Raw genomic sequence first — 14,904 nt, forward strand, 5'->3', positions numbered from 1 at the left:
AAATCAGTCATGCTACCACCATCCCCACGCCCTTGTTTTTGTCTGATCAACCTATTTCTCCCAAGCTGATTTAGACGGGGCCATTTTTTTTTCTTTCTTAGAGTCAGTATTCTCTGGTATTCAAAATATATTAACATGTAACTTTATTCCATTGATTACCAGTTAGCCAAAATTATAATTATACTTGATATTTTCTCAAACAAGTACAGAATAATTACCTAAGTTCAACTGCGGGCTACTGTAATTAATAACCAAAACTATAAAATTCTATGATAAAAAGTAATATACTCAGATAGTTATAAAAGAAGTTAGCTTTACCATTCGAAATAGCATTCCTGAATAATAGCATATGGCTTTACCTGATGTTAAATACTTTAAAAATTAATTTATGTAAATCAAATATTGGGCATCTTACTTTTTCTTTATTGTGAGTGTCATATGCAGTATTTAAATAATGCAAAGCCATCTTGTTTTGAGATGTAATTTTTCAAACTTCATATAATGAGATACAAATTCATTTCTGCATTATTTACTTTGAACTACAGCTATTTCCAGAGACTAATTTAGTATGCTCTTGTTTGTAGTTTGGAAAAAATAGTAAACTTACCACTTCCTACGTGGTGAACAAATAGCATCAGGTTATATATGGCTTTTGTTGAATAAGATTCAAATAGCTTTTCATTATAAGTGAGTTTTAAACTCACTGTGTTGAACTGAGCACCTGCTTACTATGATAATTAGAAAATAAATTTATTTAATTGCATTTTCTTCCTAATGTAAATCATGACAATTAAGAGTCTTAAAAAGCTATTCATAGCAAACTGACTTAAGTTTTATGTTCAACAACCATAATCATCATTGTTAACAATCACCAGCATGACTATTATTTTAATAACTAATAAAATGTCAAATTTTGTATTTTCTTAAAATAAATGCTAATATGTTTTTGTCAAGCAATATATGTACTCTTTCTGTAGACAGATATATTCACATGTTAAACAAAATGTGTTTTCAGACCTTCAGGAGGTGGAAAATATTGCCTTGGGGAAAGGAAACGGTATCGCTCCTGTAACACAGATGTAAGTAAAACCAAACTTTGCTATGAAAAATTAGGTTACATTTCCCCTAGAGCAGGGAAATTTTTAAAACTGGAAGCTATTTGATCATAAATCCATGTGTATGAAGGTCACATGAATTTTTTAAGTTGTTAATAGTGAATGGAACCAACCTCAGGTCCAGCAATTCCATCAACAGGGAACTAGGGAAAACTCCAGCATGAAGAGCAAATACAATCTTCTCCAATAGGTACTAAGAGAGAGTCATAGGTCCCCCAAAATGTCTTGTTCCCCCAACACTCACACCTTTGCTCCCACTATCTTTCCTGAGTCCACCAGGATTAATCTTATTATACCCTTGATCCTACTTTGTGTTTGCCACTGTAAGAAACCCCAGATTCCCACATCATTCCTCATGTCTTGCCCTCCAATTCCAAAAAGTTCTGCATATCACATCTTCTGTTACCTATCTCTGCCCAACTTTTGAAACTTCTGTGTCCTTAGGAATTCAAGATCCATCAGCAGCAAAAGTCCTTACATTCCGATGTCTCTCAATTTTCCTTCTCTTCACTTTGTTGTTCTAATGGAAACTGGCTGTCCTCTAAAGATACTTACAATAAACTTTAACCTTTTAAAGTTGTTTTCATCCTTAACTCTTGAATGAGTCAAAGTGGATTGACTATGCTTTTATATTTCATTTCTCCTTTCGGATGATTCTCCCTCCCTCTTATCTGAAAGCCACACCTTTTAATTTCACATCATCAGACTATTGCACACTATTCCTCACTGTCAGGCTCTCCAACTCTATTCCTATCTTAATTCTTGGTTATTTCAAAATATGTGGATATTTTTCCAATATCATCTCTTCTGGAATTTTCCATAAACATACAAACACGCTGTTATTTCTCCTGTCTTAAAAGAACAAAAACAAAAAATCTGCCGGTTCTTTTCCCATGTTTTTCTTCCTTTTGAAACAAAACTCCTTAAAAGAACTATGTACTTCCATATCCAATTCCTCTTCTAATTTTTTCCTAAAATTGTTCTTGTCAGATTTTTGCCTCCATCATTCTACTAAAAATGCTCTTGTCTGGAGTGCCTGGGTGGCTCATTCACTTAAGTGTCCGACTTTGGCTCAGGTCATGATCTCACAGCTTGTGAGTTCGAGCCCCACATCAGGCTCTGTGCTGACAGCTCAGAGTCTGGAGCCTGCTTCAAATTCTGTGTCTCCTCTCTCTGCCCCTCCCCCACTGGCACTCTCTCTTTCTCCCTCTCTCTCTCAAAAATAAATAAAACATTTTTTAAAATGCTCTTTTCAAGTCACAGATGACTTACATGTTGCTAAGTCCAATAGTTCTCAGTGTTCATCTTACTTGATAGTCACTAGGCTTCCATAACACTACAACTTTTTGGTTGTCCTTTTCTTTTCCTACTTGTTTTTTCTCATTCTCCTTCGCTGGTTCTTACTCTTCTCTGACCTCTTACGGTATCCAGAATCTAGTCATTGGCCTTTTTGTGTACACTACTAATATTTACCTTGGTGATCTCATCCAGTTTCATTATTTTTGACAGCATTCATATGCCATTTGACCCTCAAATTTCTATTTTTAGCCCAGACTTCTTTTATGGATTCCAGACTCCTATCTTACCATTGATTAAACTTTTAATAGACATCTAATATTTACCATGCCCAAATGCTCTCTCTAAAACATTTCCACATACCTATACCTCCCCCATCTCAGATGTCAATTCCATCTGCCATTTTTCTTTCTTTTCTTTTCTTTTTTTTTTTTTTTTTTTGAGTCATTCTTGATTCCATTCTCTCACAGCTCATACCCAATCCCTCAGGAAATCGCACTGGCTTTCCCTTCATGATATATCCTAGATCTGACTAGTTCTCACTGCCTCCACTGCTACCACTCCTTTTGCACTGGATTTCTCTGAAGAGCTTTTTCCGTGGATTTGCCATTACTACTTTTGTTCCCTACAGTTCTCAATATATAAGAAACTGAGTGAGTTAGATTATATCCTTTACTCAAAACCTTTCAGGGGCTCCCCATTTTACTTAAATGCAAAGTCCTTACAAAGGCCTGCAAAGACTATACAATCTAGCCTTCCATTACTTTTCTAAACTAATCTCTTCCTCCTTCCTCCTCAATAGCTCTGCTCTAGCCACCTTCCTTGTACACACCAGGCATGCTCCCGCCTTTAGTACTTTTGCATTGCTTGTTTCCTTTATCTTATGGACTCTTCTCCCAAAATATCTACATAGATGACTCCCTTACCTCACTTTTATTCAACTGTCACCTTCTCAATGAGGCCTAGCCTGAATACCACATTTAAAACTGTAGCCTTCCCTGCTCCTTACAACCCTGGGACTCCTAATCTTCCTTACCCTGCTCTATTACCCCTCATACATACTTCCAAAAAGTAGCTTATTGATCATATTTACTTCTATGTTAAATTTGCATCTTGAAGCAATTACTTGTACCTTCATTTACAATAACCATTTCAAGTTACCAGCATTATTTATTCATTCACTCAACAAGTCGTTGAGTGCCCTCTGTATATCAGACTGTTCTAGACTGAGGATGATAATCTGTGCTCTCAAGGGTCTTATAATTTCCTGGCAAATCAGTTAATTGCAGGAAAATCACATATCTATGATATGATAGAATAATTATGGAATGCTTTAAAAGCACATAGAACTGTCACTAGCTTAATTAAGGATTTAAGGGATTCTTCCCAGAGGAAGGTAAAGGTCTGAAGGGCAAATAGGAGCAGACCAGAAAAGAAGAAAGTGACCATGAGAGCATTCTAGACAGAAGGAAAAGTAAGTGCAAGGCTTGGAGGTTAAAGAGGTTAAATGATCTTTATCTTGAGGCAATAAGACACCATGCAAAGACTTAGCCTCTGATTTATCCTCTAGATGAGAATAGATTGGAGAAGGTGAGACTACAACAGAGCAATAAACAAGTCAGAAAGAATTTGAGGGCACTGGTGGGAAACGCAGTGGAGTCTAAAGATGGCTAAGAGGAGAAAATTAAGGACCTAACTTCAAAAATCTATAAAAATCAAAGAACCAGTGTAGTAGGAAGAACAGGGGGAGGGAGATAGATGATGTGGGGATCAGAGACTGGAATGCATTTGAATTTCAGATATGACAAGTGAGACTGTTCTCAATGATGACAACTCTGCCAAGGGATTGCTTACCTAACCTTGGGCAGAGATGAAGGAATTCAAGGATCTTCAAAGCCAGGGAATTTGAGGAGTCTTCTATGCGGATGTTGAGGTCACTCACGATGATGTTAGAACTCGGAGTGTAGTGTGAGACTGCGAAGCAGGTACCAGACCCTTTCATAAATGAAGGAAAATGGCCACGATGGATTAGTAACAATGATGAAGCCAGATAGTGATTTGGATGAATAGCATGAATTTCAGAAGAACAGAGGTTTTACACAAGGGTAGAAAAAAAGCATATCTACTGTCTATCAGACTGTGTTAGGCAGGAGTGAGAAAGCCAAACCCATGTCTCAATTCACATCTGTTTCTGTTACGTGATTGTAGGGGCAGGCACATGTTTTGGCTCTAATAAGATAGTTACTGTAATATGAATAATGTACAATAAGTAAGAGAAAAAGGAAAAAACTGTGCCAGACATATTAGGCTTGTTGCTTTTCACCCATAAACTTCCCTTTAAATGCTCAAATTGTGGGGGCGCCTGGGTGGCTCAGTCGGTTAAGCATCTGGCTTCGGCTCAGGTCATGATCTCGCAGATCGTGGGTTCAAGCCCCGCATCGGGCTCTGTGCTGACAGCTCAGAGCCTGGAGCCCGCTTCAGATTCTGTGTCTCCCTCTCTCTCTCTGCCCCTCCCCCACTCATGCTCTGCCTCTCTTTCTCAAAAATAAATAAACATGAGATGCTCAAACTGTAGAACCTGCTATTGGTGGCTTGACATTTCTATTATTAGCTTTGTCTTCTGTTTCAGCTTTCAGCAAATGATACAGTTAACATGTCTATATCATGGAAATACAAATAATTTTTTTTCATAAATCTAAGACTCTACTAGTTCAGAATATGTGACAATTCAGTTACCACACTGAAATTTATTTTCATGCTATCTAAGTTATAAAAGCTATCTGAGCATAAGTTTTTAAGCTGGGGATTTTTAAAGCATAATCTAATATGTGAAAATTTAAACTTTCAGAACACATAGCCAGCACTGTCCAAGAGAATTTTCTTTAGTGATGGAAATATTCTATATATGCATTGTGCAGCTTGGTAGCTACTCACCAAAATAGCTATTGGGCATTTGAAATGTGGCTAGTGTAACTGAAAAACAGAACTTTTAAGTTGAATTAATTTATATTTGAAAAGCCATATGTTGCTCATGGCAACTCTACTAGGCAGCACTGAGCTACACAGTCTAGCTATGCAATAGAAAAATAACTGTCACAAAGAATATTGTAAAAATTATATATAAAATTCTCAAAACAAATCAGTCTTAGATCATTTTGCAAACAAAGGTAGAATATTTCCATTTTTGGTAATGATAGAGTAAGTTATTGTGACAGAACTCTTTTAAAAAAATTATTGAATAAGACTTGTTTAAAACATCACTTTAAAATCCCCAAAGAGCTGACAAGATAGTGAGGGAAATTCCTGAAGGTCTTCTTTGAGAAGGGGGAATTCAAAATGTAAGTGGAGCATCGGAGCACCTAAAGTGCTTCTGCCCTGACAATATCCAGAGGAAGAGAAGAGATAAACTGCTCCTGTGTCTCTTTAGTACTTATAAGGAAAGTTTTTCCCAAAGCTCCTCCCGCCCTCCCTCTGATGGACTTCATGTTGTATTGGCCTGGAGGCCTCATGCTCACTTTTGAACCAGTCATGGCCAAAAACAGTGGGATTACCATAATTAGTTTAGACTAATCCAGATTTGCCCCGAACATGAGGTTAAGGTCACCTATCCTGAGAGGTAGATTCCTGACCAAAAATTAGAATTCTGTTAGCAATAAAGTAGAGAGTGTAGATCCTGGGTAACACCACACATGTCTGCCTCAGTGCTCTTTTAGTTTCCATCTTTACTAGTGAAGTAGTAGCAACAGAAGTGGTAGTGGTAGTGGTAGTAGCTGCTGATAACATTTATTGAGCACTTACTATGTACCAGACTCATTAATTTCACCATATTTTCTTCCCATTCTGAGAGTTCTTCTCCTTTTCCTAGGCAGTGAGTTGGCTTGCTGAGATATTTTGAATTTATTCTTTCAACATAAATCTAGAAAAAATATGCTGACTTAAAGTTTTGAGGGGCACCTGGCTGGCTCAGTCAGTAGAGCATATGATTGGATCTCGGGGTTGTAAGTTTCAGTCCCACATTGGGAATAGAAATTACTTAAAAGTAGTCTTTGAACGGCACCTGGGTGTCTCAGTAAGTTGAGCCTGCAACTTCAGCTCAGGTTATGACCTCATGGTTTGTAAATTCAAGCCCTGTACCGGGCTCGCTGCTGTCAGCACGGAGCCCACTTTGGATCCTCTGTCCCCCTCTCTCCCTGCCCCTCCCCCACATGCATTGTCTCAAAAATAAACATTTAGAAATAAGTTAATAAATAAAGTCTTTGAAAAAAATAAAAATAAAAAATGAAGTTTTGGTATACTCTGTTCTGTTACAACTTTGCCTCTGCAATACAAATTAGATCATAAGTGATTGAGTCATTTTGTGGCATAGTTTTTGCCACTAAGTGATACAACAGCAAAGTCAAACTACATTGATACAGCAGAATGGTACAGGCAATTTATACTGTATATGATGACCATTCATCCCACATTCTTCTTTTTGCTCAGTTTGGCCACATCCTCTGTCATGGGACTCCTTATTATGTGTTTCTGCCTGGTCTTTGTACATTGGCCTCTTCTCTTTATAACTTAGCATCCTCAACCCTTTCACATTAACTTACTTCACTTTTTTTTTTCTTTCTAGAAGATAAAGTCCTATGTTTACTTCAGGATTCCTTTGTTAGGAATTTGCCATGCATTTTTTAAACTGTGCTAGTATTTTATTAGAATCTTTATTGTTTTTGTTAGTTTTCTGTCTTTGACTTATCTGCTTCTAACTATTGTTCTCATATACCTATTATTTTTAGTATGCAAATTTGCAGAAAGAGGGTTTTTCAAGAATTTATGTGTTATGTTAGAGCAGAAACTTCTATATTTTAAAAAACTGTTCTAAAAGTTTCTATTATATAGACTATAAGAGAATTTCATGATAAATCCTAAAGAGTGAATTGATTGTAGTTAATACTGAGTCACGTAAGCAAGACCTCAGTATGTTCCAGTAAGCATAGAATGGGTGTTACTATGGGGGTATTATAGAGCTATTGTGTTTGTATCCTTTATGTTAACCTTGGTACTTTTCTCTAAATATACAATGGTTTTAATGTTCTTTTTTCCCCCCTCTATAATGGGGGTGTCTGTTAATGTGCGAGCTACCCTATTTTAAGGAATTCCAGAGTATACTTGTCTTTATCAGATCAGCCTCCTACCTTAGTACATATTTAACATAATTGAATACTGGGCACATCAATTTAGTGACATTGTAAGCAGTATTAGAGAAGTCTTTACAATTAGTTAAAATTAATCTGACAGTCAAGAACTAGGAAACAATTCATAAGCATTTTGGCTTGTCGTTTGTGATCCAAGAGCTCACTTGAGATTTAAATAAGGTACAAAAGATAAATTGAAATGATCCTGGAAGAATTTTCAAATCATTGCCCAAAATGAGATCATATCAGGAGTCAAATGGTAGCAACACCTATTTATGAATCTTTGAAGCTTGCTCTCTGCTGTTTAATTTATGCCCTTTTAAGATCTTACAACCTGTTCCTCATAGCCTATCAGTCTCGCATGTCTTATAACAGTCTTGACCTTCTCATTTCTGTGATTGGCCAGCTAGTACTATAGATTACCCCTTAGTTCTTGTGTTTTTACATATCATAATTATTTATCATTATTAGTCATAACTCTGATTAGAGTTGCGTTAGCTTCATTAAAATCATAAGTGAAAAATAAAGTAAATTAGAAAACGCAAGGAAAAGGAAAATAATATTAGGCTGGGATTAGTACCTTAAATATGTACCATAATTCTTTCTATTTATTAATATGGGCCACACATTTTGCTCTGAGTTTCCTAGTGACCTGAATAAAGAGGCTAACACTATCAGTTCTAAGATTCATAATGTCTGGTAGCCATGATGAAAGGAGATACATCACAAAGGAACACTTTACTATTTTAAAGTTTTGATACTCCTACAGGGATCTCTACATTAGTGAATCAGATTGAAATATGCAAGACTGACAGTCCTCTTTTTTGCTTAGGTTAGAGGAAAAATTAAGACCAAGAACCTCTTTAGGCCAAGCAGTCTCAAAAAGTGGCTAGCATGAAAACAAGAGAGCTACAACTTCTCCCCAGTGCTGATTTAATTCCCACCACAGGCATTTGAAGGATAGAGGACTGGTAGAAAGACAAGAGCTCTCCAGTGGAAAAGGAATAATGTTTCCATTATTTCCTGTCCCATTTACCCCAGTTGCAAAAAGATCCCCAGAGATAGAAAAGGCAATTTATAAAAAAAATCTCAATCTTTACAAATTTAAAAATAGGTCAGAAAATTGTATCCAGCTATAAAATTGGCCTGACCAGTTTCAACAGCAACCTAATCAGCTTAGAGACCAAAGGTACTGACACTTTAGACTCTAAGGCTGATTATCTGCATCAAGATGTGTTAGGCATCTACATGATCATCTGTCACCCTCAGAAGCCTTCAGAAGCAGCTAGACAAACATGCTTTCTTTGACATCCATATAAGGCCTCAAGGACAGAATAGTACATGAAGACAATAGCTATAGCAGGAACAAATTAAAATGGTTTTCCTCTTGAAACTACTGAGAAACCAATTTTTATTAAAGACATAATAGAATTGGATGAAATTGGGTCTCACCATTGTACTAGGAACTGCAATAGAATATTTGAGATCATAAACTAATCTAAATAGAAAATAGACATGGCCCCTGTGAGACTTGGGTTTGAAGAACAGAATTTTAAGGAGGTCATAATGCCATAAAAAAGGACTTTTCTACATTTCCAAAAAAGAATTTCCTGGTGTTGCTTAGCTGTTCTCCAAAACCAAAAAAAAAAAAAAAAAAGTGCTTGTTCTTCCTGTTCTATTTTATTTGTGATTTGTGTGTCTGCTTGATAATGTATGTAACTGGCGGGGGGGCGGGGGGGGGGAAGGGGGGCAACCTGATGAAGTGGAGCCTGGCAGTGCAGGCAGTGAAAGAATTCACCCAAGGCAGAACAAAGGAAATAGTTTACTGAATACACCCCAAGGGAGGTGTGGGCAGGACAGCAAAGCAAATACTGTCTGCCACTAGGCAGTGCTGGGGGGCTCTAGTTCAAGGGGGAAGGTGAGGAGGTATGGAACATGCGCGATTTTCAGTTTTTTCTTTTTTGGTACCTGTGTCCGGGTGTAAGCAATCCCTAGGTCAGCTAGGGCTTATGGGTATTTTGAGGTAGGTCGCCCATTGGGCTGTTTGTATTCAGCCAGGGGGTTGGGGAGCACTGTGGGCCCTTCTCCTTTACACAGGTTTCTGCTGTTCAGGTTGGTTGCCTAAAAGTGGCCTGTACAACTGGAGTAAAACCTCTGGTGAAAAACCTAAGCTTCACGCAGGCTGGGATGGAAAGTCATATTTGTCTTTCATCTTAAACATTGCATTTCCTATATCTTATACATCAAAACTATACAAAATTATGGTGTCAAAAGGGTGGTCTGTGGTCTGTTAAAAAAATGTAAGCATAGTGTGTAGTATCTGGGTATTTTCTCAGCTTTTCTAGAGGGGCATGGTACCACGCAATTTTTTTCTTCTTCAACACATTGCTTGTAGTCATCAAACGTGATATTGCTTTGGTTGTGGAAAATATAGCCTATATTCAAACGTAGAATTGTAGTGGGGAAAGTATGGATTGTGGATTCAAATTAACTTAAGCTTGATTGCTCACTGTAACACATGTTGCTATTTGGTTGAAATACCTAAACTTCAGGGAATTCCTATAGAAATAGAGCATAATTATACCAAACTTACAGGGTTGTTTGAGAATTAAAAGAAGTAACACATGTAAAACACCCAGTGCTACTTTCTAATACTTAACCTGTACTCAATACAGTGTAGCTATTAATTATAGACATTTTTGTTTCGAAGTAGATTACAAAAATTATGAAGTACTTGCAAATATAATTAAATCTTCAAATCACTTTTATAAAGAGGAAGAATAAGTGCTGTGTTTTTTGTTTGTTTGTTTGTTTGTTTGTTTGTTTGTTTTTTTAAGTATTTTGAAATTAGGGGCACTCGGGTGGCTCAGTCGGTCAAGTCTCCAAATTTTGATTTGGGCTCAGGTCATGATCCCAGGGTCCTGGGATAGAGTCAGGCTCTGCAATGAGTGTGTAGCCTGCTTAAGATTCTCTCTCTCTCTCTCTCTCTCTCTCTCTCTCTCTCTCTCTCTCTCTCTTTCCCCTCTCTTTCTCTCTGTCTCCCTCTGCCCCTCTCCACCCCATCTCTAAAACAATTTTTTTTTTTTTTTAAATGAGGGACTAAAGCTGAGCAATAGTCTAGTACCAAGGAAGGGATTCAGTGAGGCATAGAATGTCTAAGTATTGATCCAGTGCTCTCATAACAAACAGATGGAGCCTTTGGGGGGTGGTTGGGCAAGGTAAGCTTCTCTGAAAGAGTTTGGTCACCTTTGACATTGTCTTACTTCCAGTCTAACCTTACCCTGCAGCAGAACCAGATAGCTGAGAACATTCTGAACCTACAGACCTTGCCCCCAGGGAGAGGTGTGGGGTAAGTGATAACAAGGTACAGAGTGGATCCATTAACAGTGTTATAACCATGTCCCAAGTTATAATTAGAAAACAGAGATGTATCAAACACTGCATTTTTTATAAATGTTTTATATAATATTTATTATATTATTATATACATGGCAAAAGAATAACAGGAGCTATGTCATTACTCTTTAGGTTAGTATGAACTTGTGCATCGTGTTTTGAAAAATAAGGACTAGCTTTTAGACACAGAATAGAGCTTGCTTGTTTATTGTGTTTCTAAAAGGGATGTTTTAAAAATTACGAAGTAAATGTTTGTTTCCTAATGATGTGATTGGATGTAAGGGTTCAGGTGCAGACAGATAAGAAAGAATTCTTGAGATGTTTTTGGTGCAAAAAAAGTGGTTTTTAGTAAAGCACGGGGACAGGACCAGTGGGCAGAAAGAGCTGCTCTGGGAATCTGAGGAGCTATTAATTATATACTTTTAAGTTGGGAGGGGTAGAGACAAAGGAGGTTTCCAAAAGGATTTTCATAAGTTAAAAGAAGACTTAGGGGATCCTGGAGGCCTAGCTATTGTTAAGCTAAGGTTGTTTTTTCCTCTAGCCAGGCATTAACATTCAGACGGTTGGGAGTTCCTGCAGAAATGTCAGACTCTGCCTGTCTCAAGTATTTGTCAATTTATCTGCATTTCTCTTGCCTTTGCTCTCTGCATCACTAACATTTTAATAGGCTTAAGGGAAAAGGTTATGCTATGTCCAAATAGCATTTTAATTAAATTCAGGCTATACAGAAAAAGCTTTAAGTTTGAAAACTTGTATAGAAGATTATGGTATCAAATATGACAGCTAGATTCTAGTTTGTCTGGACATTATAGGTTTATCGGGCTTTTGTTTCTTTTTGCTTAAAAGTAAATACACAGTGAAACTACAAAAAAAACAGAAATCTTTGTGGGAGAAAATATAAGAAGGGTGAATCAGAACTAGTTGAGATGATTCACTGTGTGCATTGGACACTACATTTAACTTTAGTGAGATAATCATACAGTACTTGATAACCAGGAAATCAGGAATCTTGTTTGCAACCTTTAAGAGAGGGTGTAGAAGCAAGGACTTTGTTAGCCCATGTGACACTGTGCGCTTTCGAAAGGGATGCCTGTTTGGGTGAACAGATAGAAATGTGTTCTTTCTTCACAGTCCCATTGTCAAATACACGACTTGCTAAGTAGAGCAAGGGGCTGGAATCTAAATTGCATGTATTCTCCTGTAACTAATATAGAGTATATAAGAGTATATTGGTGTAAATAATAGAGTACTGGTATAGAGTATATTGGTATTGAGGGTATAGAATATATGAGAGTGTATTGCTATCCTGGAGAGGGAGTAGAGAATTAAACTTGGGGAGTGTTGAAGTATGGTCTGGTGTGATAGCGAAGAAGCCAAAGTGCATTTAGTGTGGAAGCAAGAAAGGAAAAAGCAGCAGAAGGTGAGAAGGGCAATAGAGAAAAGAAATAGAAGAATAAAATGCCAATTTTGCTCACGTTGCAATTTTACCTGAGGCTGTAAGAATCCTTGTATCCTGCCAGCCTACTTAACTTCTTTAGGAAGAGGAAAAGAATGGGAAAGGGGTGAAAGAATTTTCATGCTGGGTTTTCTTATCACACTATATTACCCATAAGATATAACACAGTATTTGCAGATTTTTCTCATTTGCAAGACATTTTGGGATGTATTTCTCTTGAAGTTAAATGGCATTTTGAGTGTATTTTGCAAGTGAAAGAGAGAAGGCACAAAGGGCTTCTGGGACTTGCCAAGGTCACCCTATTCTTTGGGACAAAACTGGGATTAGAACCTCAGTAATAGAACTGCCACTATGAAGTTTGTGAGAGGAAGCTGAGATTTCTTTCTATAGCTACTTTTATGGCCCAGTGAATTATTTTTTTTTAGACTTATGTACCAATAAAAAGTATTAAGTTTAGTCAAAAAAAGATGCTTTTAAACAATCAGTATAATTGGAAGCATAAGATAGTCTGTAGAACGTGCTAACACATTCTAACGTTACATATCTCTGTACAAAGAAAAGTGCTGATAAAGATGCTAATATTAATTTTTTTTATTTCTTTGAAAATACTAAGATCAAAAATGCTGAGACCTGCAGCTTTGCCCTCTGGATTTATGTGGGGTCCTGCTGGTTGCTTTTTAGAAGGAGAGGATGCCTGATTAGTGTTAGCAACAGGAGGCTGAAAACCTGTCAGGCTTTACATAAAAAATTGGTTGCTTATGCCCACTGTTTTCTGTTAGAGTTTTTGCATGGTGTCAGCATTTATTACCTTTAAGTAATGTAAAAAGCATTACTTCTTAAACGCTTTACTCAAAGGCTTTATTAAAAAAACACTTTATTCAAAAAAAAAAAAAACAACCAAAAGAATCTACTGTATGTAATTTTTCCTTAGGAAATTACTCTTTTCCTTGATCACTCTGATTCTTTGGAACAAGAATATACAACTCCTACTGAGCTAATTTCTAATCAACACAAATCCAGATCGTTCACTGAAGGAAGCATTGAAATCAGGAAAACAGAACACTAGCTGATATAGTCTAGAAGCAGAAAGGCATGGAATAAAGTCTACTACAGTTTCCTTAAGCCCTTCTGTCCTCGCTGCTATTCTATGAACATCCTTAGTACAGTCTTGCTTTAGGGTCTTTTCATTTACTGTTTATTTTCACTCATGTGTATGTAGGTGACTCCCTCAGTTTCCTTTAACTCTCTGCTCAAGGGCCACCTTGTAAGAGAGAATTTCTCCAACAATACTATTTTAAAACAACTTCCCTCCTACCTCACTATCAGTCCCTTCACCCTGCTTTATTTTTCTTCTTTCTCACCTCCAACTAGAGTGAGCTCCATGAAAGCAGGGACCTAATCTATTTTGTCTATTGCTTTATCTCTAGAGCTTACATCATGTGTGACACATATTAAGCAAATAAATGTATTTGCTGATTAGAAGAAAGACATTTAAGGCCAGTTCTTGGTGGCTGGTTTTAAGAGGACTAGTGATAAGGTTATGATGTGCCCATAGGAAAGCCATCAAGGTCTAGATTCCTTTCAGTTAGGGGTAAGATTGTTCCGTGCAGATCCAGAAGAAAGGAGCAAGACCCCAAGGTTATAGGAGGACAGATTTGGGCTAAAAGTAAGAAAGAACCTGATAGTAATTGCAGCTCCTGAAAAGTTTTTTATTTTTCTGTTAGATGCTTATATAGATTGTATGACCACTTTGGGGAATAATTGTAGAGGAGATTTAAGCATGTTAAGCAACATAGTTTATATTCTAACATTTCTCAAAAGTATATGATTCTGTATTGACTCAAAAATAATCACTGAATTTAGTTATTCTTCAAAGTGATACTGGACGTATGTATCTATTATGTTAACACCTAAATCAAAGGGTTGACAAATCACACCTTCTGGGCCAAAGTTGGCCTGTCCCCTCTTTTTCTAAATAAAATTTTATTGGAACACAGCCCTGACTGTTCGTTTATATATTGTCCATGGCTTCTTTGACACTATAATGGCACAGTTGAGTAGCTGCAACAGAGACCGAATGACACTCAAGAGTCTAAAATATTTAGTATGTGGCCCTTTACCAAAAAAAAAGTTGGCTAATCTCTGCACTTAACCAACAAATTGCAAAAAATAATACATAGAAACCATCTCTGTTCAGTCTCCCAAATACCTCGTCAATATCATCATCGTTGCTATTTTTTATTGTTTTATCAATAAAGATCCAACCATAATAATATAACCACTCTGAATATTTATTTATTTATTTATTTTTAATTTTTTTATTATTTATTTATTTTTTTAATATATGAAATTTATTGTCAAATTGGTTTCCATACAACACCCAGTGCTCATCCCAAAAGGTGCCCTCCTCAATACCCATCACCCACCCTCCCCTCCCTCCCACCCCCCATCAACCCTCAGT

The 14,904-nt window shown here is 36.9% G+C and overlaps 1 protein-coding gene across 9 annotated transcripts in view; it reads left to right on the forward strand.

Annotated features, from left to right (window-relative positions):
- Window positions 1-14,904, forward strand: part of ADAMTS6 (ADAM metallopeptidase with thrombospondin type 1 motif 6) — a 307,211-nt gene that overhangs the window by 212,976 nt on the left and 79,331 nt on the right. For all 9 annotated transcript variants that reach the window (XR_009262159.1, XM_058731323.1, XM_058731301.1 and 6 more), the window contains one exon: window positions 1,016-1,079. Coding sequence is in view for 8 of the 9 variants with exons in the window: in XM_058731323.1 (XP_058587306.1) it covers window positions 1,016-1,079 (64 nt within the window). In the remaining variant the exon portion in view is untranslated. The remainder of the gene's footprint in view (window positions 1-1,015; window positions 1,080-14,904) is intronic.

This window comes from Neofelis nebulosa, chromosome 1 (genome assembly GCF_028018385.1).
Source record: "Neofelis nebulosa isolate mNeoNeb1 chromosome 1, mNeoNeb1.pri, whole genome shotgun sequence".
NCBI classification, from domain to species: Eukaryota; Metazoa; Chordata; class Mammalia; order Carnivora; family Felidae; genus Neofelis; species Neofelis nebulosa.